The following is a 27,195-nucleotide window of genomic DNA, read 5'->3' as shown; positions in this document are numbered from 1 at the left end:
TTGGATTTCAGTCATTGCGCTTAAATGCAATACCCTTCTCCCGTTATACCCACCCCACCTTCTGGTTAATTTGGTGCATTTAGGCGACTTATCTGATATCACAGTCACTGAAATGATGACAACTGGTTACATTTGCAGACCTCTGCATTGAGAGGCTGGGGATCCTGTCTCTGCTGAGCATCCCAACCTAGAAGAAAAGATTGGGATAGTAGGCATTAATAAAGGCCGGAGGCCTCACTGATTGAGCCTCTATGCTGGATTGTTTGATGCGTGCATCTGGCGGAATGTCACATAGGGTACCAGACACATTATACAAGCGCCCCCCATTTATTCATATTTTGGTTTACAGTCTGCAAATCCAACTGATAGGCCCGAATTATGCTCAATAAAGAATATACTGTCTCTATCACGCACATGGGGAGCAGACTTTCTATTGGCACTCAGGGCACAAGTCCTAAAAAAAAAGTGTGGGGAGGGGGCGGCTCACTAACTTGCATAGTGACCAGTGATGTCACTGAAACTGACCAGTTGTTAAAGTGAAACAGTAACATTTCCCTCAATTAGTCTGGCCCAATTAAAGAAAGTGCACAGGACAAATACGAACTTCCCTCTCAATGTTAATCTCGGAAAACCCCCAAAATATCCCAAGAGGGAAGCGTTTACTATAACATTCCTGCCAATGTATAAAGGTGGCAACCAGCTTCACTTGCTCCCCTCAACTCTCACTCCACTGTCAAGCACTCCTCTGACATCTGTCACCTCCTTGAAGACTTTGACCTCGACACCCTCATGCTCACCCAGACATGGTTCAATGCCATCTCGGTCACTGCTTTTGACACTTATTCCTGGGGGCTACAAGATCCTCTCCAAGTCCAGGCCCAACCGGCCAAGGGGCGAGTTGCCCTTGCCTTCCCTGAATGGATCCCTGCCTCTATCAAACCTATCCAATCTTACTCTCCTTTGAATGTCTTGTTTTCAAGCTTTGCATCTCTCCTATCCTTCCTATCACTCTTGATACTATCTACAGGACCCCAGAGCCAGTCTCCATCTTCCTTTTCCAAATGGGCCGACCTTACCTCTTCTCAATGACTTCTACCTCTATGCTTCTCCTCCTTGGAGACTTCCATAGCCATCTTGATGCTAATGAGGTGGCCTTACTCTTCCGCAACCTCTGTTCTCCTCTTTCTTGGTCTGACCATTCTCTTCTCTCACGTGGAGCTACGGGTTCCCCGGCTAAGCCTCTGCCCACACTGCCAGCCTCCTTATCCATCATTCGACCGATGAAGCAAGTGTCAGCAGCTGCCTTTGCTGCCTCTTATTTCCTCCCCTGCTATCGACTCTCACTCTGACTCAGCCCTTGCTAACCTTCACCTCTGCATCTCCAACACGCTTGACATCTTTGACCATGCCATGAGTACCCGCATGAAGCCTGCATTCAAGTGCAACAGTTGGTATGATTCCGACCTTGCCTCGCTGAAAAGCAAGTGAAGAGTTGCAGAAAGGAAGTGGTGGTTTCCCACACATCCTCTGAAAAACTGGCCTGTTGGCTCATCCAGAGGCATTACAGACTTTCCACTCAGTCCCAGAGCTGCACACGTCCAAGCCTGCATCTCTAGGGCCACCAATAACATGGCCTTTCCAAATCTGTAAGAAACTTGTGAATCCTACTGCAGTCTCTACGTCTCCTCTTCCCTCCCGGGCCCGCTGCATGGCCTTGGCCTCCCACTTCTCAACAAAAACTCAGGACATGCTGTCTACATCTCCTCTATTCCTCCCCTCCTCCACCAGCACCTATGCCCCCTCACTCCCTCTTTCTCCATCCCTCCTACTGTCCTCCTTCTCTATGAAAGTCTCCTCCAAACAGGTGCTTCCTTACTCCTATTGAACCATCAAGGACAATATTGCCGCCCTCGCTCCCTCTTTGGCAGAGTCCTGCAATCACTCTCTTGCCACTGGCTCCTTCCCATCACCTTTTAAGCACTCCCTTATGCACCCCCTCCTAAAAATGCCATCTGCAGACCCTTCCTGCCCGGCAAACTACCGCTCCATCTCCTCTAGACCCCCTTCTTGGGAAAACCTTTGGAGAAGTTTGCCATCTCTCAACTAATCAGTCACACTGAATCTATTGATGGTCTTCACAACCTCTAGTCTGGCTGTCAGAACCTGCTCTTCTGAACACCAGTGAAAACCTACTCTCATAGCTCGACTTAACTCTCCCTCTGTTCTCATCCTCCTCAATCAGACCAATGCCGACACAGTTGATCATGCCACCCTACTTAAACGATCCGTGATACACTGGGTATCGCAGACAGGGCACTGGCTTGTCAGACCTCTTATCTTTTAAATCGGCCCTTCCAGGTTAAATGGGCCCTTTTCTCTCCTCTACCTCACACTCTACCTGCGGCGTCCCTCAGGGCTCTATCCCATCGCTGTGGCTTTTTAACATTTACCTTGCTCCCCTTATCTCCAAATTCTCTCCTCACTTCCAGTGTTATGCGGATGACGCTCAGCTCTCCTTTAAGCTTCCCTGCTCTACCTCCTCTCCCTCCTCTCACATCCCAGATTATCTGACCGATATTCAGACAGCTAATTCTAGTGTGCTGCTAATGATCTCTGTGCCAGTAAGACTGAGATTCTTCTCATTGGTACTCTTCCCCCACTACTCTCTGGAGCCCTTCCTTGGGCCCACTCCCCACACCCACCTGTGAGGCAAAAAACCTAGGGGTCATCTTTGACTCCTCTCTCTCGGTCTTCGGCCATATTGCTGACCTTGCTAAGGCGGCTCACTTTTAGCTTCACCTCCTCAGAGGCATTCTCCCCTTCCTCACCTTTCCCCAGAAACTCAAGGTCTCTAGAGCTCTGGGTTCTCTCCAGGCTGGACTACTGTAACATCCTCTTCATTAATCTGCCTCTTTTCTCTCTTTACACATTTCAAATAATCCAGAATACCACTGCAAGACTTCTCCTTGGCCCAAGTCCAGGCACAGCATCTCTCCAGCCCTAAAAGCTCTCCTCCGGATCCTAGTGAATGCAGGGATCAAATTCAAGACCCTCCCACCAACATCCACAAGGCTTTTTGGGGACAGGGACCACACTACATTCAACTTTCTCTCACTAAAAACGACTCTGCTAGAGACCTTTGGTCTTCTAGCTCTAACTCTCTGCAAGTCAGTCACTTCTCCAAGCAGAGAGTGGGGGGTAGATCTTTCTTTGGCAGGGGCATCCCTCTGAAATGGCCCCCCTGCACTCCTCTCAGCCTTGAGCCCCTCAGGATCTTCCCTCTTCTCCTCCTCATTCACTCTCCCCCATCTTTGCTAATGTCCTAGCGCTGTCATGACAGACTGCCTGGTTCCTTCTGATTCATACAGGGAGCAGCCCCTGCACCCCCGCCCCCTCAACCAGTCTGCTTCATCACACTGCCCTTGCCTTCAGGCAACCTTCCCTGATCAGATTAACTAGGTGCCCCCCTCATCCCATTCCCATAGTACTTGCCCTCCAGATCTCACCTAGCACTTGCTCCCCCATGCCCCCCCTAGCACTTACCCAGCTTCTACCACCCTTCCCCTCCTGCATCCCCCTGCCTGCCCCCACCAATCCCCCACCCTCTGCACTTCCTGTACTACACTTGCACGATCTGAATGTCACAAGGCCTAGTACAGAGGTCTTCAAACTGTGGGGCGCGCCCCCACCCCCCGGGGGGCGCATCCGCATCCCAGGTGGGTGAGGGGGTTATCGTGGGTGCCTCGTGGGGGCGTGTAAAAAAATTAAGTTTTCTTTTTAAGTTTGAAGGAAATGGTCAGGGGTGGTTCGCATGGTCAGGCTGGACCATAAAACTGTCTCAGGCACCAATGAAAAAGTGGCTCGCTTTTGCAAATGGATGTTCATTGCTTTAGTCACAGATTGAATAGTACCCAAGGTTTTTTTTTGTTGATAAAATGAAAGCAAATTGTGATATTTAAAGAATATTTATTCAGCAACAATGGTCAAAACTACTAGCTGCATAGTGAAGTAGCTCATCAAACTGGCCCACATTGGCCAAAAAAAGTGGCCCATTTTACACTAGCATTTTGCATGTTTTGATACAGCATTGCCCTATAGGACAGTCCGAGCCTGGAAGCTCATCCATAATGGGCAAGGGGGCATCCACCCAGTGGCCCCCTTACCCATAATGGAGGAGCTGAGGAGCCAGCCCACTGAACCAGATGAGGGAGTTCTCCTGGGCTGGCTAAACTGATTTCTCTCAGATGTCCAGTCAAAAATACCATGCTTTCCCCGTTGCCCCCCTCCCCCCGCGCTAATTGCAAACTGTTTCACTTTTTACCCATTTTTTTTTTAAATTATACTATAAAATGCAACATTTTAATCCATTATTTAAAACCAATTCATGGGGGAACCCCCCCTCCACCCCCCAAACCTCCCTTTATTGGTTTAGGCTCCCTCGCTGCGCTTGGTTGCTAAGGCATTTTTGTGGGAAATATTTATGCCCCTCCACTTAAAAAACTCAGCAGCTCCCACTAGCCCTCAAACTGTGTTGGGAACTGGGTGGGTGGAGCCCAGGAACTGTGGAGGGAGCAGAATGAGCGGGAGCACTGGGATAGTGGTGGGGAGAGCCCAGGATCTGTGATGGGGGCAGGTGGGGGAGCCCAGGGACTATACTGGGAGAAGGGTGCAATGATGGCACGCAATAGTGCATAGCCATTTGTACATACGGTCTATTTGGCATTTATGGCGGGGGCCGGGCCTGCCCACATTTTTCTCAGGAGGGGGCCCAGGCCAAAACATTTTGAAGACCACTGGCCTAGTAGGACAGTTTATTGTTGTTTATGCCCCTATGTTCACTCCCCCCCCCCCCCCGCATGTGACACCCGTAAACACGTTCTACTGTGCCATACAAATGCTCAATAAATAAGGTGCACACATTTTATACCAATGAAGCCATCAATATCCTTATCGCAAGTCATGTGGTCTTGTGGGTAGTTTTCTTGCCCCTAACCCTGAGAATATTAGTTCGAATCCTGTCTAGAGCACACACCCTGATGATTTTAGTTCAAATCATAGCTTCAGCACTGTTTGAAGCAGCCCAAAACACACTAAGACAATTGGAGAGCAACCTTTTTTTTTTATTCCTCAAGCGCCCTGGGGAGACCATGTCGGCTCTCTGAAACAAAGTATGCGGATGCCGTCCACTCGCGTGTTCCCTCGACTCGAGTTCTGCCGGCAGTGGAGGATTTGTTAAACGCTCTTCCATATTCCCATACTAAGCTGTATGGATCTGCAGATGATTGATGCTAGTCTATAGAACCGGCTGCACCTTCATTAATCATGGCAGAAGGGGGCTAATTCTTCTACACCAAGAAAGATTGGGAAACGATAAAGCACTTACAGGTGCTGGCCACCCCCAGCACTCAGCGCAAAGCTGTAAATCAAAGGAAAAGGGGCAAAAATACATATTTTACCAGCAATCCATTTAGCTGCGGAGAAAGGGCTAAGTGTTTTTATCCATGATGAAGCGAATCCTCTGGAGAAATTGCAACCCTTTCTAAGGGTCACTGAGAATCATCCACTAAAGCCTGTTTACACGGGCGCAAGTGCTGTCCGAATATATTTCCTAAGGCAACAGCTCCCGCTAGCAGTGACAACAGGCTAAGCGGGCAGTCTCTGCTGCGCATGACTGCATCGGACTAAAATACATCAGGCCTTTTATTATATTGTATGATAATAATCATTTGTGTTTTATATAGCGCTTTTATCTAAAGGTTTTTACATAGGACATATTTACATACACTTAGAATTGTTAATTCTAGCCATGCGTCACACTTAGATAGAACTGTGAAGATGAACCATTGTTAGTCAGCCATATCTCACATCTCGATAGATTGGGTTAGTCCAGTAAGATTGGGCCAGGTAGAAACATCTCTTATCTAGGCAATTTGTCCACTGTTGTACTCGCAGCAAAAGGCAATTACCCCTCCTCCCTAGTAGCCAAAACATTATAGCTACTGCCTGCATCGCTATAGCCCCATCTAGGCGTTTGACCTTCTTTCCAGATTTCCCAAATCTAGGTGCTACTGCATTTCACAGTCTACTGTTGTATGTCCATTTAGGCGCTATCCAGGTGTCCCAAACTAGGCGTTACTGCATTTCACTGTCCACTGTTGTATGCCAATTTAGGCCTCTTTTCCTCTATCCAGATGTCCCAAACCCAGGTGCTACTATATTTTACTGTCTACTGTTGGATCACCATTTAGGCATTTCACGCACTATCCAGATGTCCCAAATGTAGGTGCTACGGTATTTCAAAGTCTACTGGTGTATGCCCATTTTGGCGCTATCCAGGTGTCCCAAAACTAGCCTTTACTGTATTTACTGTCTACGGTTGTTTGTCCAACATTTGGGCTGCCATTATTTAACATTAGCGCAGTACTGCATCGGTATCTGTGTCCATTGGAATTAGTCCTTGGTCAGGTGTTGTTGAAAGAGCCATGTTTTGAGAGATTTGAGAAATTGGAGAATTGTGGGGGCATGCCGAGCCAACACCGGGATCCAGTTCCAGAGGGTCTGTGCATCGCAAGAGAAGGATTGTTTGCGTGTCCTTCCTTTGCCGAAGAGTTGTGATTCAAGTCAGTTGGTTGATTTGCTGCATGAAGACCGCATGCCACCAGGTATGTGGAGCTTAGCCACCAGGTACTCTGGTGTTCTACTTGCGACTGCTTTATAGATGATACATGCAGTCTTGAACAGTATCCTGGTTTCGAGTGGAAGCCAATGTAATTTGCGTAGGACTGGGTTAATTTGGTCAGATTTCCGTGCTCCTGTAATAAAATGTGCTGCAGCGTGTTGGACTGCTTTAGGGGAGCCTAGTGAGCCGCTGGGAGCCCCATCAGGAGAGAATTTCCCCCATCGATGTGTGAGAGCACAACGGCATTCACTACAGTCTGAAAGTCTGCAGCGGGATGAAGGGTTTCATTTTACAAAGGGTCGAGATTCTGAGCCAAGCTATTTGGGCCTTCTTGGCTCTGTTTCTGGAAGGACAGGCTGCTGTCTCGGACTGGGCACTGGAATGGCTGACATCCTTCCTAGCTGACCGCACGTCCCAGGTCATCTTGGACGACTCCTCTCCTACTTCCTTCTCCACCTGTGGTGTCCCCTAGTGCTCTAGAGAGGATAGTGAGGATAGTGCTCCATCCTCTCCCCTTGGCTCTTTGCCATCTACCTTGCTCTGCTTGTTCACCTCATCTCCTCTTTCTCCCCCAATTTACAGTGTTATGCTGATGACACACAACTCTTTTTCAAACTTCCTGCTGACCCTTTTGCGCCTTCCATCATCCCCGACTGCCTAGCTGCCATCCAGTCCTGGTTCACCGCCATTGATCTCTGCCTCAACGCCTGTAAAACTGAGATCCTTCCCATTGGGACCCCTGTTCCCTCCTCCTTACCCTCACTCTGGTCTTCCACCATGGGCTCTCCCCCTGCCCTTTCCTCTGATGCCAGAAATCTTGGAGTCATCTTCAACTCCTTTCTCTCCTTCCTTCCTCACACTCAGGACATTGCCAAGTCTTCCCACTTTCAGCTCTTCCTTCTCACTTTCCCCCAATGTTGCCCGAGCCCTAGTATTCTCTAGGCTGCACTATTGCAATATCCTCCTCCTGAATCTACCTTCTTCCACTCTGCGACCCCTCCAGTTAATACAGAATAGAGCAGCAAGACTTATTCTTGGCCTTAAGCACAGGGACCGCATCTCCCCTGCCTTAAAAAGTCTTCACTGGCTCCCGGTTGTTGCATGAATTAAATTAAAATCCCTCTGTATCGTCCACAAAGCTGTCTGGGCCCAGGGACCACAATATCTTCAACATGATCTCACTAAATACTCTCCTTCTAGACCTCTACCTTCCTCTGGCACCAACTGTGTGTGTGAAGCGTTTCGCTAAATGGAGTAGGTGGTCTATCACTCTCCTCCGCTGGCACATCCTTATGGAACAGCCTCCTCTCTGAGCCTGAGCAGGACTTCCTTAAATTCAGGAAGCTCCTCAAGACTTTCCTCTTTGACTCCTCCTTCCCTTCTCTCCTCTGCTAATTTGCACAGCTGCTGCGATTGGTGCCCTGGGCTATCATGCATCCTCGGAGCCCCTGGCCTCCCACACCCAAGTATCCCAGCGCCTGTCTACCCTCAGTACTTGCCCTTGCACTCCCCTCGCCTTGGAGGCTCGCACTTGCCCACCGCGGCCCCAGGCCGCCTAGCACTCTCCTCACCATGCACTTCTACCATGCACTTACCTGTGGCTCACCACAAGTACGTACACTTTAGCACTTATTCCCTTGCCCCATCCTTGCTGCACTTGTACGTTCTGAATACTCACAAGGCATAGTAGATTCGTCCTTTTTGCCCCCTTTTTCATTGTTTTGTGTTTACTAATGTGCTTCACACCCTATTGCCTCCCTTTTCCTGTGGGCGCGTTGAAACAGTATTTACTTGCTGTATAGGCGTCTAACAAGTGAACGATAAATAAAAAGTGATGAAATAGTTGTTCAAATCCTTCTAGTTACATATAGAGCCATTGTTGGACAAGTTGTTTTTTTAGGGGGCAGACCGCTGAGGACAAATTCAGTCTTGGATGGGTTTAGTTTGAGGTAGGCAGTCGACATCCAAGACTGGATGATGACTACATGGTAATCATGGAGACAAACGATGTCCTGAGCATGATTTACTCGCATGTACATCTGCATCCGCATATGGGTGGATGGCTATATTGGAACTTTGAGGAGTGTGTACATTGCACAAAGGATATGAGGGTAGCCAATGCATTCCACTTAGAAGATTCTATAAGCATAGCCTGTGTATAGCACTTCGAAGACTTTATGATTGGGGCATGTCGATTTCACTTAGAAAATGTTATGATAACCTGTTTATTGCACTCTCCCACTTAACTATGCCAACTCCCTCTATCTGGGTGCTCCTGCCATCAGCTCTGAAAATTCCAGCGAATCCAAAACTCTGCAGCTAGACTCCTCCTTATCCCTCAAAGTACTACACTGGCTTCCTTTCAGTCGACGGGTGACTTTTAAGGCCATGTGCATCACACACTGCGCCCTCCATAAAACAGGCCCAGAATTCCTCCAAGACAAGCTTGCACACTACCAACCCATCAGAAACCTTATTTCTGGCTCTGCTCTCCTCCTTGTAATCACACCTTTTAATTCCACCAGAATTGATGGATCCTCTTTCTCTGTCCAAGCTCCCACCCTCTGGCACGCCCTTTGACCGAACATCTGCTGCAATTAAAACTGCATCTCCTTCAGAAAGGCCCTCAAAACCTGGTTATTCCATCCAGCAACTTGAATATCTTCCCTCTCTCTCACTTACTCCATGTCACCCAGGCCTGTGCCTCCACAGTATGTTCTACGGAGCAAGGTAAATTGAAATTCTCTGAGCAGATTGGACGACTCTGAACTCTCAGCTACACCAAAGGCAAAGATCCATCCAATCCTCAAGGTACAGCACCACTTCGGTGGACACTAGCTGCAGGCACGGTGTTGGGGAGAAATTTCATTTTAGTGCTTATTTCCTCCCAGCTTAGAGACACCCAGCTCTTTTGCTGGACTTTATGACTTTGTAATTTTGACCCTGGAATGAGTGAGCCCTTGTTCTCACTTATGTGTTTTGACCTGATTTGGATTATGTGTTTCCTTTGTTTTTGGAGTCTGACAAACTCCACAGGCGTCTACTTTTTGTTTGGTGACACACAGCACCTTCAGTGCAGTGTCACAGAGAAATCCTTTAGATTTCGCCTAAGGTTTAAATAACTTCTTGTGTGTACTACTGTTCCCAAAAGTAGCAAAGTGAAATGTACTTTACTTACCTTTTCTCACTGTAGGTCCAGCACACTCCATCTTATGCGGAGTGCTGGGGGGTTGCTTAGTAGCCACTTATCCTAGTCTCTCATGTAAAAAATGTTATGTTACCCTCAATACTTTAAATGACTGGTGGCAGTGGTTTAATTTTCCTTCCATTGTGCTTTTGTACCGGAGGCCGAATCCTCAGCTGCAGTATGGCAACCATGGGTGACCATTTTGTCAAAATGGCCCGGACATCTTTTTTTCACCATTTTCTGTTTGAGAGATCTTTCTTGGGTTTTACTCTGCGCGCCAAGCCAGGTTTGAGCCCTTTGTTCATTTTGCCTTTGGCCGGCTTCAGTACTGAAATCTGCCTTTGGCTCCATTGTGTCTGCAAGGACAGGAAGTGAGGGAATTCCCGAAACTCCTGTCCTTTGTCTTTAGGAAAAACCTGAACGCACCCAGTCCAGATTGGCTGGCTGGAAGTCCTTTCAAGACAGCCACCTTGCTGTTTGAGTGACAGCTAGGCTGTGCATGAATGGGAGAAACCTGCTTAAAAAGCAAGGGTTTTGGGACTAAAGACAGAGTGGACCACTGGGAAGAACCTGACGAAGAAACTGTGAATGAAGCTTGCTGCATCCTCCTGGACCTTTGAATTGCCCAGTGAAGACCTGCTGCTTGCTGTGCTGAAACTCCTTTTTCTAATCGAGGAAAGAAGCTCCGGAAGGGACGACGTCTTCCCTTGGGTTAGTGGGACCAACTAACACCGAGCGTACTCCACTGGACCATCTTCCCCGACTGGCTGTACTTCTTTGCTGCTGCAGGAACCTCATGCCAGGGGTCGAGAAATCCGTAGTCGAGTGCAACGTCTGATCCAGCCAGAAGCTCCAGGAGTTTCCCCAGGACCCTCCAGAAGCAGAACGACCAGAGCTCCCGTCCCCTCACCAGAGTGCAGGACTCAAGGAGTGAAAGAAGCCCAACCGTTATCCAAGATCCGTGGTGCTGCCATTTACCGAGCGCTGAAACCGCGAAGTGCTGCTTATCTGAAAAGAGCCAGTAGCTAACGCTGACCACCGAACTGCTTCCGCAGGAGTCCTCCAGATGTCCTCCCTCTTGTCCCCATGACTGAGGCCCAGGAACCCAGGTTCTGCATCGCTGCAACCAGACAGAAGCCAGCTGGACCACTCTTCTTCTTACCCAAGGTACGGGGTACTTACCTCAGTGTCTTTAGCGTTGCTCTTCTCAGTTGAGACTTGCAATAGCTACCTTGCTAGAGTTGATTTCAGCTGTACCCTTCACAAGTGTAACAGCTTGTGACCCTACAGTGATTTTTCCTCAAACTCACTAACTTTGTGCAATACTTTGTCATCTAAGAATTGCCTCAGCTCCATATTGGTCCAATTGACTATGGCTGTCCTGGCTCACTGCAGCCTTAGTCCATTTGACTTTGAAACCTACTGTCCCTCATAGGTGATAACTTGGTTTTTATTATTGCTGGAAAAGGTTTTTTATCTAGACTTCATTGGAAGATTTAATTGCTCTCATGCTCCGAGAACCTATTTAACCTTTTTCCTTCCCTTAACCTTTCCTTTCTACAAACCTCAGAATCTACAAAGTGTACTAGTGATATATAAACGCCATTACTGTCCTAGTTAGTGAAGTCACCTCAGGGTGTAGGAAGTGTGTAAGAAGCATCTCTAAGGAGTATCTACTTGCTTTGTGTTGATTCTGGAAAAGTATTTTAAAGTATATTTGATTGTTACATACATTGCACATTTTAAAGAATGCTTATTTAAAAATGACTTAAATATTTATTTTTAACAAAAACCTTGACTATAAGCATTACTTGGGTACTTGTATTGGTGGATTGTATTGCTGCAGCTCTACAACTCACATTTACCCCTCTTGAGAGAAGCCTGGCTGCTCAGTCACACTACCAGCTTGTGTAGTACAGGCCTATACCAAAAAGTGGGTTACCGAATACCAAGAGAACAAGGGTTGTGTAGTCTCCCACAGGGTTACTACATCGATTCTTGCCTAACACGGCCACCCACTCGCACGCATTCACATCCTTACTCCAGACTAAAACATAGCGCATCTCTGCCATTAGCAGGCAGCTAGGGAGTGCTTAAGTGAGCCGGGGCCGAGGCCGGCAGTCTCTGAAAAGTGAGGCTGAGCCGGGGCCGAGCCGGGACCCCGGTCCAACCATGCCATGGTGGGTCATTATCCTGCCACGGCCGCAGCCGCGACGGGAGATGAGCCCGCCACCATGATTGAGTCAGGCAGCTGTGACTTGCAGAAGTGCCAGCCAGCCACAGCGCTGCGCTAAAAGCGATGCTCTGGCAGGTAGACACTTCTGTCATTCACATCTGCCTGCAGGAAACGCACTGCAGTGGCCCCAAACTGTAACTTCTCTCCTGACCCCCCCTCAAGAGGGGTCAGGAGACGAAGTTACAGTTCCTTTGTTGCCTGTGGGCAGCATCATACCCGCACCCGCTCCCCAGGTCACCAAGGCGTCTTTGACCCTTGGCGAACCTGGGGGTTGTGTGCTTCAGATTCGAGAACCAAGCGCACAAGTGAACAGACCTGGTTTATTTATTTATGCATTGTTTGTTGGATACGTATCTGAAAAACAATGTATAAATAAATACACCAGGTCTGTTCAAGGAGTGAAACCAAAGGGGCGAGAATAGAGAAAGGAACAAAAAGGATGAAGTAAGGTAAGGGGGCCGGCGGGAAAAGAAGTAGAGTAACAAGTGAGACTGAAGGGAAAAGTAGGAGAGTGAGAAATAAAAGTGGTGAAATATTCAAATTAAATAGAGAAAAGGTTACGCGAGAGAGAAAATAAGGGGAGGAATGATAGGGACACAGTCAAGGGGTGCATACATTGGGGAGAAACTATGGAAAGAGAATGAAAAGTAGGAAAGAAACACAAGAAAGTGACAGAAAACGATGTTACAGAAAAAAGAATGAGAGAAATTAGGTGAGAGAAAAGGAGAAGTCAGTCGAAGGTTAGAATTGAAAAGTGGGGTGAAGGAATGAGGAGAGGAAAGAAAAGTTGGGTGCGAATAGAGAAGGGGAAGAGAAGGTGCAAAGGAGAGATGGAAGGAGAGGAAATATAGGGGTGAGTGGTGAAGAGGGGCGAAGGATTGAAAAGAGAAGAGGAAAGGAAAGACAGGGGTAAGAATGAGAGAAGGATGAGGATCATGGAAGGAGAGGAAAGACAAGGGAGAGAATGCTGAAGATGGGTGAAGGAATGGAAGAGAAGGAGGAGAGATTGAAGAAGAGGAAATAAAGGGGTGAGACAGGTGAGGAGCGAAGGATTGAAAAGAGAGGAAAGGAAAGACATGAGAATGGAGCAGAGGAGTGAAGCAATGAGAGCAAGGAAAAAGGAAAGGCAAGAAGAAAGGGATGACAGGGAGCCTGGAGAAGAGTTAACTGACAAAACACTCATCGTAAGACAGTTCTTGAAATAATGTAAAATGACCTAACAGCAGTCTGACCTCATACATGCATAGACCGACTCATTGCACAGGCACTCGCAACTACATGCCGGTTTCTTTTTGGGTTTCCTTGAATCTTGTTTGTCCCTGAAACCTTGTTAGTATTTTGATAGGCTGAAGTGTTTGGTCCCACACATTTCCGCTAAACCCCATAATCTCAAAAAGTGAAACCTATGCATTCCTCTTCCGATGTGCACAGCATTCATGACACGGGAGAAACACCCAGGCTGGGCGATTGCTAGCAACACATTGAGAGTTGTGTTACACAGCATAGCCATCCTCAGTCATCAAGCCCATGTTGCCACCCCCATGGCCTCCAGCTCCAGTTTACCTCCACTGTGGTCCTTTGATACAGTAAATTAAGCCGACTTCCAAGGTCCTACATGGATGCTCTTGAATTTTTGGAGGGGTTTGCAGGTATAGCCGACAAACAATGGATAAATAAATAAACCTGGTAGTGCGCTGAGCGGGAACAGCTCTTGGGTCATAAGGCCTCACCTGCATACACGACCCGGTTTATTTATGCATTTTGTGCCGGGTGCACATGCTGATTTATATATTTAGTTTGTACCAAGCAGACTGTGTTGTGATATGCACTTAGTTATATAGGCCAGACCATTTTTACATGTTCGTCTTTAGGCCACGCCCATCAAGTCTTAGACCCCGCCGTCATGCAAGCTACACCCCTAAATGAGGGCCCCTCTCAATTTCTTACCCCACTTAAACCACTGCAGCTACAACATATGAAAAATATTTGATCTAGCTGGACATATACTGAGTCACTAGCGCACCCTCCTGAGCACCTCTCAGCACCCACTCGCATGCCTGACCACCATGGCTAGCTTCCTGGGGAGCGGTCAGCCCACCCAACTAATCTCTGACAATTTTTCCCATACTTTGGACTTCGGTCCCCGAAGGCGTTCACCCCCACAAGCGCATTGAGGCCATACTAATGGGATAAAGGTGCTATATAATTGACAAACTACCACTACATCACTGGTTGGATATAAATCAATGGACTGTCTCCAATTTCCTTCATCACTGACCTCATACACTTCAATGGCAGCACACATTAACCATATCCATCACTGGCATCATCAACTTTAATAGAGTCTCACTCTTTGCTAACATGACTGTCATTCTGCACTGGAGTCTCGTACACTGCCATAGCATATCGAATCTCTCCCTGGCCACTGAAGTCAAGAGGTTGGCGTGTCTGTGGTGGTAAAGGGTCCCTTCCTCTAGTCTGGCATGTGGGTGTCAAGGCCGAGGCAGGGCAGCGCGTGCCGCTGAGAGGACAGGAGGACGCAGAGGCTGAGGAGGCAGCGTGGATGTCTGCCTGCTGTGGCCACTCGTGGGAGGGGGTGGAGGTGCGGAAATCTCGCCAGTGTTATGGCCCTTATTGGGACCATGGTAGGGTGTCAACCTCACTGTTGGGGGGGTCGCCTGCCATGGTCATCCGGCAGGCGCCTCCGGGTGCTGTTTCCTCGCAGCAATGTTGGGGCCTGCCATAGGCATCTGGCAGGCCCCATGGCACTATGGGACATCAGCGCCATCGGGGTGGGGGCACCGCCTGCCAGGCTCCTGACCATGCGGCCCTCTGCCACCGTCCTGGCATGAGGGTCCCATGCACTGCTTGATTTGTGGGGGTGGTTGCCGATGCCCAACACCGGCACTCTTTTTTGGGCACAGGAACTCATGCGGGGCCAGCGCACGTGCAATTGCTTTATTTGTTCTTCCACTTCACTTTGCTTCGATTTTAAATCATTGGGATTTGTCATTCTGATCTCGATCTCTCTCCTGCTTGCAGGTTGCAGGCCATGGCTGGCTGGGCATGGGGGGGGGCAGCAATAGCAATGAACAACAAACTGCTACAAATAACAGCCAATGAAAACTACCATTCTGTTGTTCCTATGCAGTATTTGATACATTCTGTATAGTAACACAGAATGTGCAGTTTTCATTGGCTGTTCTTCTGAGCCAGTGAAATTACAATGGTGACGTGTTGTTGTTGCCACAGGAGGCTGTGCAGCGCCACCTCCATTTCACGAGTTACTGTGAAGTGAAGGTGTCGAGGCGTGGCGTCAATGGTCCTGACTTGTGTGAGAGAGAGAGAGAGAGAGAGAGAGAGAGAGAGAGCCTGCCCTGCTGCACTGCGTGGTGCAGCCTAGTTGCTTCCTGGGGCCCCCACTGCCTGCTTTTTCATTTGTGCGGGTGCCAGAGTGCGCACCCGCCCCCCCCACCCTGAGGCCCAACAGGAGACCAAGTCCCAGCCGGCAAAGTAGGTAAGTCACTTATTGTTGCGTGCGGTGCAGCCTGAACTTGTCACAGTCAAGTGATCAGGCAAGGAAGGTCCAGGTTGGGGCCCGGGCGGCGGCACGGTCCCCTGGTGGTGTCCTGACTGCCCAGGAGTCAGGACTCCACCGGGGGCCCATCTGCGCCCAGGCTTCTGTCTGTATGACCAGTGTGCAGTGTGCTGCTGACTGCAGTCAGTGCCAGGCCCAGGCCAATTTCTGTGACCAGGGGCTGCCGGCTGCCACAGACTGAGTCGGATGACTCTGCCGTGGGCGGCTGGGCCCGTGGATTGTGCCCAAAAGTAGGTCTTTGAAAACTTGACCTTCCGTGGGGCCGGTGGCCGGGGCCCCGCCCCACAGAAGGTAGGTTTTAAAAGAACTAACTTATTTTGAGTGGTGGCTGTGGCCCATCACTTCAAAAGTGATGGGCCCTAGCCGTCCAAATATACGTTTTTTCCTTTTAAAATCTTACCTTCCATGGGGCCGCTGTGCTGCGCACCTATTTTTGTCATCATCAGGCTCAGCATGGCTGTGGTGGCCCCACGGAAGGTAGCCTAAGTGATTGAGGCAAGGCAGGGCAAAGCCCGGGACCGGGCGGGGCACAGGCGGCAACGTGGTCCCACTAGTGTGTCACAAAAGGAATGAATTGTCGTTTGCAACTTTGGCCACTTTTTCATTGGTGCCGAGCCCGACTCGAGACAATTGTATGACCCAGTCCGACCCTGGATAGCATTCATCTAAACGAAACATGAACTGTGAATTTTTGCATGGGTGTTTCCGTTCTTCCTTTTAATGTTATCGGCCTCATTCGTTCACAAACTAGCTTCAGCGAGGGGACCCGGAACGGTGCACATATTGGGCCGAAACCGAACCAGCTGCACTTCGTGAGAAAAGCCCATGCAAAGACAAACTTCTGAAATGCCATTTCAGGCTTAAAGATACACACATGGAAACTAGATGGGGATAAACATGGTGCACGTGCCCACTAATCTGTCATAAATAAAAGCACTAGTTGAGTATTCGTGTATAATTCTCAACCGTCTTTTGTTGTCATTTATTTTACATAATTCCAGCGCATGTTTCTATCCTGATGTGTGGTTTATACACCAGATGTGGCCCCTTAACCTGGGTACAATACGCTCCGAGCATGTGCTCCGAATGAGAGCACATGCAATCCTCAGATAGGAATCCTCTGATAGGGAGGTGGGTGTCTGTTACACCCTGCAGTTTAGTGAAGTATGTCAAGAACATGTCAGTGGGAAGGAGATATCCGAATATGCATTCTCCTCTGGCTCCTGAATATTGGGTGACAAAACATATTTAGTTTTTTAATGTGTTAAGGTGGAAAGAGGCCCTAAAGCAGAAGTAGAACAGGCAGTTGATTTCACAACAGTGTCTTGCAGAAATGACTTTTTCCAAGTTATACAACACCATGCTCATGCTTCAAGGAAGGGTGAAGGGGGATGCATTTATGAGATGTGATGACTGATAAGAGTTTGAGAGTAAATTAATTACACAAAACACCTGGATGAGGTGACTGAAGAACAGGCTGAGGGGAGGGTGCTCTTCCTGGAGGTAACCGATTAACAATGCTTGGTGTACTTAACAGACTGCCAGATGGGGCAGAAGGAGTAGTGACAAATACAGTGCAACAATGACTGAAACAGAATGCTTTTTTATTTATTTGCATTTTTAAAGCGCTCACACAGCCCGGGGCATCAAGGCCCAGTTACAGGAGGAGCATGTCTTAGTTGCGTATTTACTACTAGCCTGTGTCAGCAGTTGCTGCAGCGCCAAACATGTGGCATGGAGCAGCAGGAGTGTGATGGGCTGGTGGTGGGCCGATCTAGGTAGGTCTAGCACTGAACTGGTGCAGCCGGCGCACCCACGCTAAGGTTGGCGCAGCGTCCGCGCTGAGGACGGCGCCGCGCCCGGCATTATGGGGCCAATATTTTTTGGGCACTGGCACTTATTTATTTACAAATTAAGCACTGGCCATGGCACCAGGGCCTGCAGGCCGGGGCCGCCACGGGTAGGCCTGCGGCCTACATCAGTAATGAGACACGGACTCAGACCAACCTCTTATGGAGTCTGCAGCCGTTCTGTCTCACGTGCCTGTGGGAGCTCCTTTTATTAGCGTGGGCCATGACACAGTCATGGCCCATCTTAAAGGGGCAATACACATGGGAGGGTCACCCACAACACTCACCCACGTGCGTATGGGTCCCGAGGGGCATGGTGTACAAGGAAACACGGGAGCCAGTGTATCGAGCAACCTCCTTTATTGCCCTCTACATAGTTTGTCCTCCTCGGCTCTGCTAGCCCTTCCTCCTCCTCCCCCTCCCACTCCCCTTTGTCCTCGCCTCCCTCCTCTTCCCTTAAGGTGGTTCTCTCCTTAAGGAGGGCTGGGGCTGGCTGCATTCTACGTCACAACCGCCAGCTCCAGGGACTTATGTGATGAGGCCAAGTGTTGGGAGGCGGCTGGATTGTACTGTGATTGCTGTCCTCCGGTGTCTGGCGTGGGTGACGAGGTCGCGTTATCAGACTTCATCCTGTGCTTTTGAGCTCCTCTACTACGGCTCTGCAGGCAGATGGTGTTTATCAGCTGGAGGGTCTCTTTAAGGATTTCTTTTTGTACATTTTTTAAACTGAACTCTTAAGTGGCTCCTCTCTTCTGATTTTTCTGGTTGGGGATGGCCTTTTGTCTTGCAAACGTTCTCATCTTGCTCGACTCTTAGATCTGCTGTGATTACATTGATTTCTGCATGGATTTCTGCATCCGGTCATTCATTATACGCCATTTCATGCATTGCTCCTTCGGATTAATTTTGTAAATGTGTAAAGCGCCTTGGCGTAAGGCACTATAGAAACACGAGCAACCCGTACCACTGACCTTGACCCCTTTACCGGAGCCTCGCTCTTTCCTCATCAATTGGCATTCTTCATAATATACATTACAGCACAACTTCAGTACTCTCAACATCTAGGGTCTTGTTATAAAACCCCTCCACCCGCCATCGCAGCATTTGCTGCAAATCTGTTCAATGCGTTTAGTTAAACGTGAAAAGGCATGTTTGCCAGTGGTGCCAGCGGCTTGCATTGAAGCGTTATCCCGTAGTCACCCCATAGTCACTTTATGACAGTACTAGAACATTCAATCGCACAAACTGAAAAGAAATGTTATTGCTGTGATCTCGGGTCTATGCCCTCCCCTCCCCCCTCCTCACAGACATCATGCTACATAGGCGCCCATCTGGACAGGGGCTGCATCAGGAGAACGATACTAAGAGGGGGAGGGGCACAAAGTTCTTATACAACAAGAGGAGGTCGGGCAGCTCCATCCCTGCACCCATCCCAGGACCCCGCCCCCCCACCCCTTACCCACCCGGCTGAAATATGTATTGATTTTACAACCAGAGCATCCTCTTCTGCTTCTTGCCAATCAGGAGAGCTGCTTCCTGCTGCTCCCATTCATTGCCCCCTCCCCACTCACACCACTGCTTGACAGCAAATCCATGAGCATTAATGTGAGCGAAGCCTAGCCAGCCATAAAGGACCGTCCCCGGGGTCCTCCCCACCCCACGCCCCTCTACTTCCTCTTAATATGCGCTAATCAGAAGGCAGGCTACTCTAGAAGGGCTGAAAGCCATTTGCCTTTCATGGGGCATCCAACAAGGGCCTAAGGGGGTGTGTGCTGTTCCTTCTTGACATGCGCTGAAGCTTCTCCACCCCCACATGGACCACCGGCCACTTCTGAAATGTGCCTGCGGTGTCCAGGTCAGGACAAACATGGATCCACTCTTAATGCACTGGCCGGATGGCTAGTGTTACAAAAGAGGGCATTATTTATCAATGACGTCATCTGGTGTGTCCTGCACTGTCCGTTCTCCCCAACACTGTTCATCATGCCCGAATACAGTCTACATGTCCAGGCACACGTGGGTTCCTAAACTTGGAGAGAATGGCTCACTGGTCCCGGCCCAGTTCTACCACACCTACCTGCTCCTGAAAGTCTAAGCATGACATTTCACCCACTTTGCTTGCTTACTGCATGGCATCTGATCATACTCCAGTAGCAGGTAAAGCGATGGTCTTGGAGCAAGACCATGCAGAGCAACAGAGGTTCGAATCCCGGATCCACGCATAGAAACCGAAATCTGGTATGGTATTAGATGTGTAATAAAAAAATAAAATTAAATAAATACATACTTTTACAGGAGATCCACAGATGACATGTGTCCAAACCTCCTTCTGTGCGGAACTCTGTGCTGCCACAGAAAAAGACAAAAATGCACTGGTGCAATGGTATCGATATTGGAGCACCAACGAAATTCATCAAACACCAAAGGCAAAATGCGACAGCCAATACGCAAGTTAATGTGTCATCCTTACTGTGACGAACCCACTTCCAGGGCACACGTGGTCCAGGGATGAATATCTGTTTCTAAATCATCAATCAGTCCCACACCTCTAGTACACCAGAAGGGATCCCAACAGACTGAAAACACATTATAAATCGCCTTGTCCAGTTTTGGTAACATGGACGTAACAGCAGGCTTATCTCCGCTAGTTCGTGGATCGTTGGTTAGTTGAAACACAGCGAAAATACAATTATTACCCAATGATAAAAAGGGACTGTCCAGTCATGGGCGTAATTTTAGGGGGGTGAAGGGGTGTTTGTCCCCCCCAACTTTCATGGCACAACATTTTGTCCCCATTCATTTGGCTGGGACACCTTTTCTTCAGATGCCATGTCCCCCCCAACATTTTCAGCAAAGTTACTCCACTGTGTCCAGTCAAGGTTGCGCAAAAATATCAACTTTATTATTATCACAACAGACAGTTCTAGCACACTACAAAATACAGCCTATCCTGTAAAGGAACGCAGAGGATAGACAGTTTCACAAAGGAAAAGGATGCACTCTGGATACTGACAGGAGGGTAATCTGTATAGTAATTAATCACATACTCAGGATACTTGGTTTCAACACAAAGTGAGCAATGAGTTGTAAAAGGTCACTAGGGGCCTTCAGAGAAGGGCCAGGGGGACAGAACCACAATATACCTTGTGCTGTTGATGATCTTGGTGCTCGACAGGGTTGTGTCAGTTTCAGGGAGCTATGCAGCTTCTGTGTCAGAGTTCAAGACAGGAGACTGCGGATATCAGGAGGAAGGCAGTTCGGCGAGCAAGGCTGGACGGACAGCTGCAGGCTGGCCTACACGGCAGCTAAGGGTCAGGAATCGTTCTCAGTGCTGGTTGGCGGTTCTGAAGCACTGGTTGAGGCATCACTGACGGCTTACGTGACTGCGGCATAAGTCAGCGGTGCTGTCAGTTGCAGCTCGAGGGGCTCATTTGGTTAAAAAATGTTCTATAAGGCGGACGTTGGAAGATGTTCGTCGATGCACTCCTCTTAGCTGCTTCACTGGGCTCATGTCCTTTAAGACAGACAGCCCAAAACTGAGATGAGTGTTAAAAGCAGCTGCCTTATCCTTGGTTTTGTTTGGATACTCTCTGGCATGTCCCACCTAGGAAGCGTGCTGCAGAGCATAGCAGGGCACAATGTGTGCTGGCTGGGTACCAGTTCTGGAGCTGCTGGAGGGTCTTCTGGATCCGGTATCTCCCTCTGTTCCCTGGTAGATGTTTAGGGGCGGGATCTTGCTTCCCTCTTGGAGGTCCTGGCCTTCCTTCACTGGTGGAAGATGCAAGGCAGATTGTACATTCAGACCGGGACCAATGATGAGTTCTTCTTCCTACGCCTCGCAAAGTCTTCAGAATATCTGCCCAAAAGAGAGTCTCAGCCCTTTTTTTAAAGCCAAAGGGGCCACAGCTATTAGTGTAGGCATAGCCTAACCTAATTATCCAATCCTGGGTCCCCACCAACAATCTGCTGTATGCACAAGGCCATACCAGAGTGCTTTGCAACAGAAAAGGTAAAAGGGTGAAAACATGTAATACTAAGTCCCACCCTTCTTCCTGTCTGTTGTGGATCAAATGGTCTCTCTGGTCAATGCAGCTCTCTGTGGTTCCTGATTAAAGCAGCAGGTCTCCCTTCGAAGCTGCGGTGGGACCAGAATTTCTCGACTTGGTTCATCTGAATGGGGTCCTCCAGCAGGGACGATTACTGTAATACACTCAGTCACAGACTAAGGGCCAGGAGCCGGCTTCAGGTTGACACAGTGCATATCAAAAGGATGTTGAGTTTTCCTGTCTCCTTTGTTAAACTCTGCAGCCAGGCCCCATGTGGGCCTGTTTGAAGTACACTCTATTAGTATATTAATTGCTGCCACCATCTGCAGGGCTACACACGAGGACTGTGTGGATGCATGGAAACTTTGTTAATTAGGCTGGCCATGGCAGGAGGAAGGTTTGGCCCTCCCCTTCTGAGATGACATGGTGTAATCCTGGCTGTCATATCCCAACTAAATATGACAGGGGGACGGCGTATCCGGTCATTATGTTGAAATTTTCGACATACAAATATGTCGAATCAAAAGTGGCGAATTCTTTTTTTTTCTCGAATTTCTTGTTTTTATTTTTTAAGGGTTTAGTTTTGTTTAGTAGGCCAAAAAAAGATTTTTTTTAATTTAAAAAAAGGCATAAAAGAAATTCATCAATTTTGATTCAACATATTTGTATTTCGAAATAGTGACTGTCGAAAAAGTCACTATAAACCGGGGACAACATCTGTAGGCTGTATCCACCCAGAGTACACAGGTCTATGTGCATGCCGTGCGGTGAGCATAGGAAAATGTGTGCGGATTAGCCCCACACATTTTCTCTAAGTTGATCTAGCATCATTCAATTTCATTTTAAATGTAATATAAAGCACAGGTGAGCGCTCACCCATTGTGCAGATGTTCGAATTCCTCACACGTACCCAACAGAATATATTGCCGTATGTGGTAAGAAAACCACCATCAAAGCTAAATGTGCTACCAAGACTGCAAAAATGATGCATTGCAACATCCCTACACAATCACCTGATAAGGCGCTTGAGGATCAGCCCACAAAATCACCAGGAGAGTACTAAAGGTCCTACTTCACACCACTGTTGAAGATGCTTACCTTTATTCTGGATTCTGAAGTGATGGGACGTGGTCATGCAAGTGCACTTTTAGAGCATGTTGATCAAATGCAATTTGTTAATCCAAACAAAAAAAACTGAGGGGGCAGCCTAGTGTAGGGGGCAGGAGGGCGGTAAGGGAAATAACGACGAGTATAGGATGGGAACTGTTCCGTGAAAGACACAGACATTTAAAAAACGAGAGAGATCCATCAAGATACGTTTGAAAAACAACGTGAGTCGACAACAGACCCCGGTGAGATATCGTTCCTCAGTGCTTAAAGAAAGGGGTGTGCACCTTCAACATGTAACTAAGAATGACTATTTACAAGTCCCACGTTCGCGTATTGGGTCTATTGCTTCCAGTTTCTCGCCCATTTGAATGAGTTTCTTTGGGACTGCAGCCTTAAAGCACGATGCAACAGTATAAAAACCAAGACTGTGTGTCCTACCGTCCTAGCCCAACGCAAGCACCATAACACTCGAGACCCACCCCCCAAACACTAGATGTTCATACATCGATTGGGACCCGCCTACCACAAGCACAGCACAAACGACCCAAACACAGATGTACAAGTACAACCCTCACCCTGACCTACCAACCGAGAATGCCCCATCCACAGCCAACTTCATTGCCCCTTCCCTTTGGAACGAATTGCCCCTTTACACAAGAATGGACTCGTCTCTCTTATTTAAGAAATCACTCACGACTTTTTATTTTACTTGAACGAGTGCTGCTCACCTGCCATGTTCCCTTCTGGTGTACCTTTCGTTTATATGTTTTCCTATCTTATTTTAGTGTTTGACCTTTATTGTTTTTAATCTTGTGGCTTATGTATACTGATTTTATTCATCTTACCATGCTGTTTAAATAGGATTCTTGGCCTGTCCTCTACTTTGCCCCCCTGTTTTTGGTTGTCTTTTTGTCATGTTTTCGCCATTTGCTCTTGGGTCTAAGGCACAATAAAAATGAACATAAACAAACTGGGGACTTTGGCACTAGAGGGGATAATAAAGGAGTACCTTATTACATCTGAGGGGAATAGTCAAAGTAGAGGGTGCCACGACACCACAGGAACCACAACACACGAGAGAGACAGTCCCAGGCAGCCCCTTGTATGTAAAGGATTAAAAAAGCGCAAACCTCTGGGAAGCAACAGAGCGCTGTATATAGGGGATGCACCCAGGTGTTTACAGGTAGGACGTGGGGGTAAGCAGAGGTAGCTGGAGTGTGTAAGGGAGCGAGAGAGGGTGGAAGAGCTCCAGAGGGGGTGAAGTAGGGTTGAATGCGACAATTGGCGAGATGTTGTTTGAAGACAAGGTCTTTGGGTTCTTGAAAGAATGTAGCATGGAGATGGCCATTTTATACGCTACTCTAATCCTTCCAATGGAAAGCCCATCACTAAAACATTCTATTGTTCTCCTGACTCTCGCACAGTGAGGGTCAGTCCCATGGCTGGTGGACTGATCCAGGCAAAAAGGTATTGAGGCAGACTCTGGACCATTCTGACTTGAAGACTTGATCAACTTCAGAAATTCTGCTTCAAGTCCTTGCCAGGCCTCGGTCCTAAATTGGCACAGAACCAGGGCCAGAATGGAAAAGGCCACATATGGTTTAGAGCTTGAACCCAGCAGCCCTTACAAAATAGTACCGAGATTGCATACCAACACCCCCAAGAGCTCTCACTGTTGACACTAAACTTGTCCTGCTCCCAAAAACCCCAGGCTCCCGGGAAACTATGGGCATGCCCGCAGCTTCTTTGATTCTCTGGTAGATGCTCCATTTATTGAAATGCGTGACTGGAAGCTGGGGAGTTGTCTGAAAAAGCCCCCACTGGTTGGGTGAAGAGAGAAGAAAGAACATCAGCAAAGGATGACACAATCACCCTTCATTACTAAGAAAACCTTCCCAAATGCAGTGGTGGTTTGTGACTCTTAATTCAAGGGCATAAATGTTTTCCACGAATATGTGCGAGGAACCAAGCATAGCGAGGGATCCCAAAACCATCAATGGAGGTTCAGGAGGCCAGGGGGCTCTCAGCCTGTGAAAATTTAAAAAATGATGAGTGAAATGGTGCATTTTACAGCACATGTTCTGAGAACATCGGGTTAAAAGCCACTGTTTGCAATTAGTTTTTTTTTACGGTAACGTGAAAACAATCCAATAGATGCAAGTCACCAACAGTGCACAGGAGCATTCCCCAATACATTTCCATGGGACCCTTTTCCACAATACATGCCAGTATAAAAACATTCATACTGGTTGTGCCCAAACCCGTCCATGCTGGCTGCACCAACATATGCCAGTATTCCCAGCACAAGAACATGGGACAAGGCATACAGAGGACATGGTTGGATCATGCAAGCCATAGCAGCTACCTGTTCACCCTCCTCTCCCCGATTGCGAAGTAGTTACCATAACAATGGAGCCTCTTACAAGGGTACATACACACTTACGTGATGAGGAGGCACCTTGAACGCTTGGCCAATCCAAGGCAAGCGATGAGGCAGATGAGGAGATCCAGTATGAAGAGGAGGAGGTAGGCCAACCATCTGCAAAGCAAGGAGAAAGTGAGAAATGACCCACAGTCAATATCTTGCTCCGTTTCACAATCATTAAAACACATTCTAAATAACTCAACCCTGCCAAAGTAAGAACTGAAAGCCCAAAAGCATAAAATCTTCTGGATGCCGAGTGAACTGCCAATGCCTGCCTCACTATTCTTTCAAGACCACACCGGCATAATCAGACACACACATTACATAAGGAGGCTTCTGGAATCAAATACATTGAATGAGAAGATACAAGCAGGGTTCATAATTAAGATTTGGTGAGTAGGAGCTAAAACCAGCTCCTGGGTGTCGGGCATCACCCTATAGGCAGGAGCTACCAGGAGATGGCACTTAACTTTTTGGCCATTATGTAAGATCCATTGTGTTAAAACGTAAATTAGTTGTGTACTCAAAATTAAAGTCGCATATCCATGTTTGTAAGGTAACAGGTGGCATGAGGAGCCAAAAGTAGCTCCTAGTTACTGTTGGTTTCAAGCGAACCAGGCTCTCTTAGGCTAGAAGCAGGAGCTAAATAGCTTCCAGCTCGCCTCAATTTCGAACCCTGTACAAGCCATTGTTAACAAATGAAAAAGTAGGTTGCAAGCCAAGTACTTTCCAAACTAAAACCTTTGTGTAGCCCTTGTTTTAAAAACATACCCCAGGCAAGCAACTGGCCCCACTGGATGCGACCCCACCCTCCTAGACCAGCTGGTGTGGGGCGAGGTGTTTAGCAACCTGCAATACGAAATTATGTTAGGACAGGAGATTGGCCACAATCCAGAGTTCCTGATCTTAAACAAGGAACACTACACCCTGGGGAGAGGTGAGGAGGTCGGTGACCCTTGCAGGCTTTTCTATAAAAACATGTGTGAACCTAAGAAGCAGTTACACCTTCTTCCATTCCATGTTTGGCCCCTTTCATGATCCCACTCACAGATTGCCATTGCCATAATGCAGGTAGAAGACAAACCTTCTCTGACAAAGCCCTCCTCAAGTGAGCCCAAATTATGTTCCTGCACACACTTCTCCTCTTCTCCTTGGGCACCCATCATCTCATTCCCAACCTTTCCTTTTGTTACCTAAACACCTTCAATGCCAATCATGCCAATGACATTGGCAGCTGCAGTCGGCCCTTGATTACCAATTCCCCATTGGGCAGTCAAATTGTAAATAGCATGTCCCTAAATTACAATAGCTTGTTAGTCTAGTACATCTTATTTTATGTATTTATAGAGCACTTAAGCGAGTGGGCACATGTCTGGTTTGTTGTGGAGGATTTTAACTCGGACACAAATTAGCTCTGATTTTGGTAAAGACTTTTATTTAAAATGCCTCTCTGACCCTGCCCTAAGAGGAATTTCCCTACCTAAACCAAAAGTAAAGATCTGTCTGCGTCAGAATGTCCAGACATAAAACTGCCGCATGTCCAAAGTTCTATTCTGACCCTCAAACTATAAACTTAACACTAAGGTGAAGGGCAAATGTCTTTAACCTTGGATGGTTTGTAAAAGTGTTCATAAAGAAAGAATAAATGGCTTAAACAGAAACGATCTTCAAGAACAACAGTCCTTGCTCCAGAGGGTGGTTCCCTTCCCATGAATTCTTATTCGTTCTTGAGTGTTTCACAAACCGCTCCGGGTGTCTTTCTTGACCAACAGTCAAATTTGCAAAAGAACTTCGTAACTTTGTTTCTTTCAGGATTCCAAAAAGACCCTTCTAACAGGGTTTTGATCCTCCTTTTCCAGTTAATACAATCACTTGTCTAGTCCTTGTGTTCTATTTTGAAATAGCAAATCTTTTTCTTAGTCCTGATATTTCTTCTCTGGACTTCTTTTATGTTTACTCTCGCACTTGCCTGGTATATTCGTCTACCAATGCGTTTGTTCCTCACACACTTGTATTTGCCTTGAATACTCTCAAGCGAGGGATTCTTGTTCTTACTGTGAAGGC

At 47.8% G+C, this 27,195-nt stretch overlaps 1 protein-coding gene across 1 annotated transcript in view; it reads right to left on the bottom strand.

Annotated features, from left to right (window-relative positions):
- The window catches only part of TTYH2 (tweety family member 2), a 554,125-nt gene that overhangs the window by 193,744 nt on the left and 333,186 nt on the right, over positions 1-27,195 (bottom strand). Inside the window, exon 5 of the mRNA XM_069655121.1 lies at positions 25,150-25,245. Coding sequence (XP_069511222.1) covers positions 25,150-25,245 — 96 coding nt within the window. The remainder of the gene's footprint in view (positions 1-25,149; positions 25,246-27,195) is intronic.

This window comes from Ambystoma mexicanum, chromosome 3q (genome assembly GCF_040938575.1).
Source record: "Ambystoma mexicanum isolate Mex_15411 chromosome 3q, UKY_AmexF1_1, whole genome shotgun sequence".
NCBI lineage: Eukaryota > Metazoa > Chordata > Amphibia > Caudata > Ambystomatidae > Ambystoma > Ambystoma mexicanum.
Note: the sequence above shows the minus strand (reverse complement) of the source record. Positions and strands in the feature narration are given on the sequence as shown.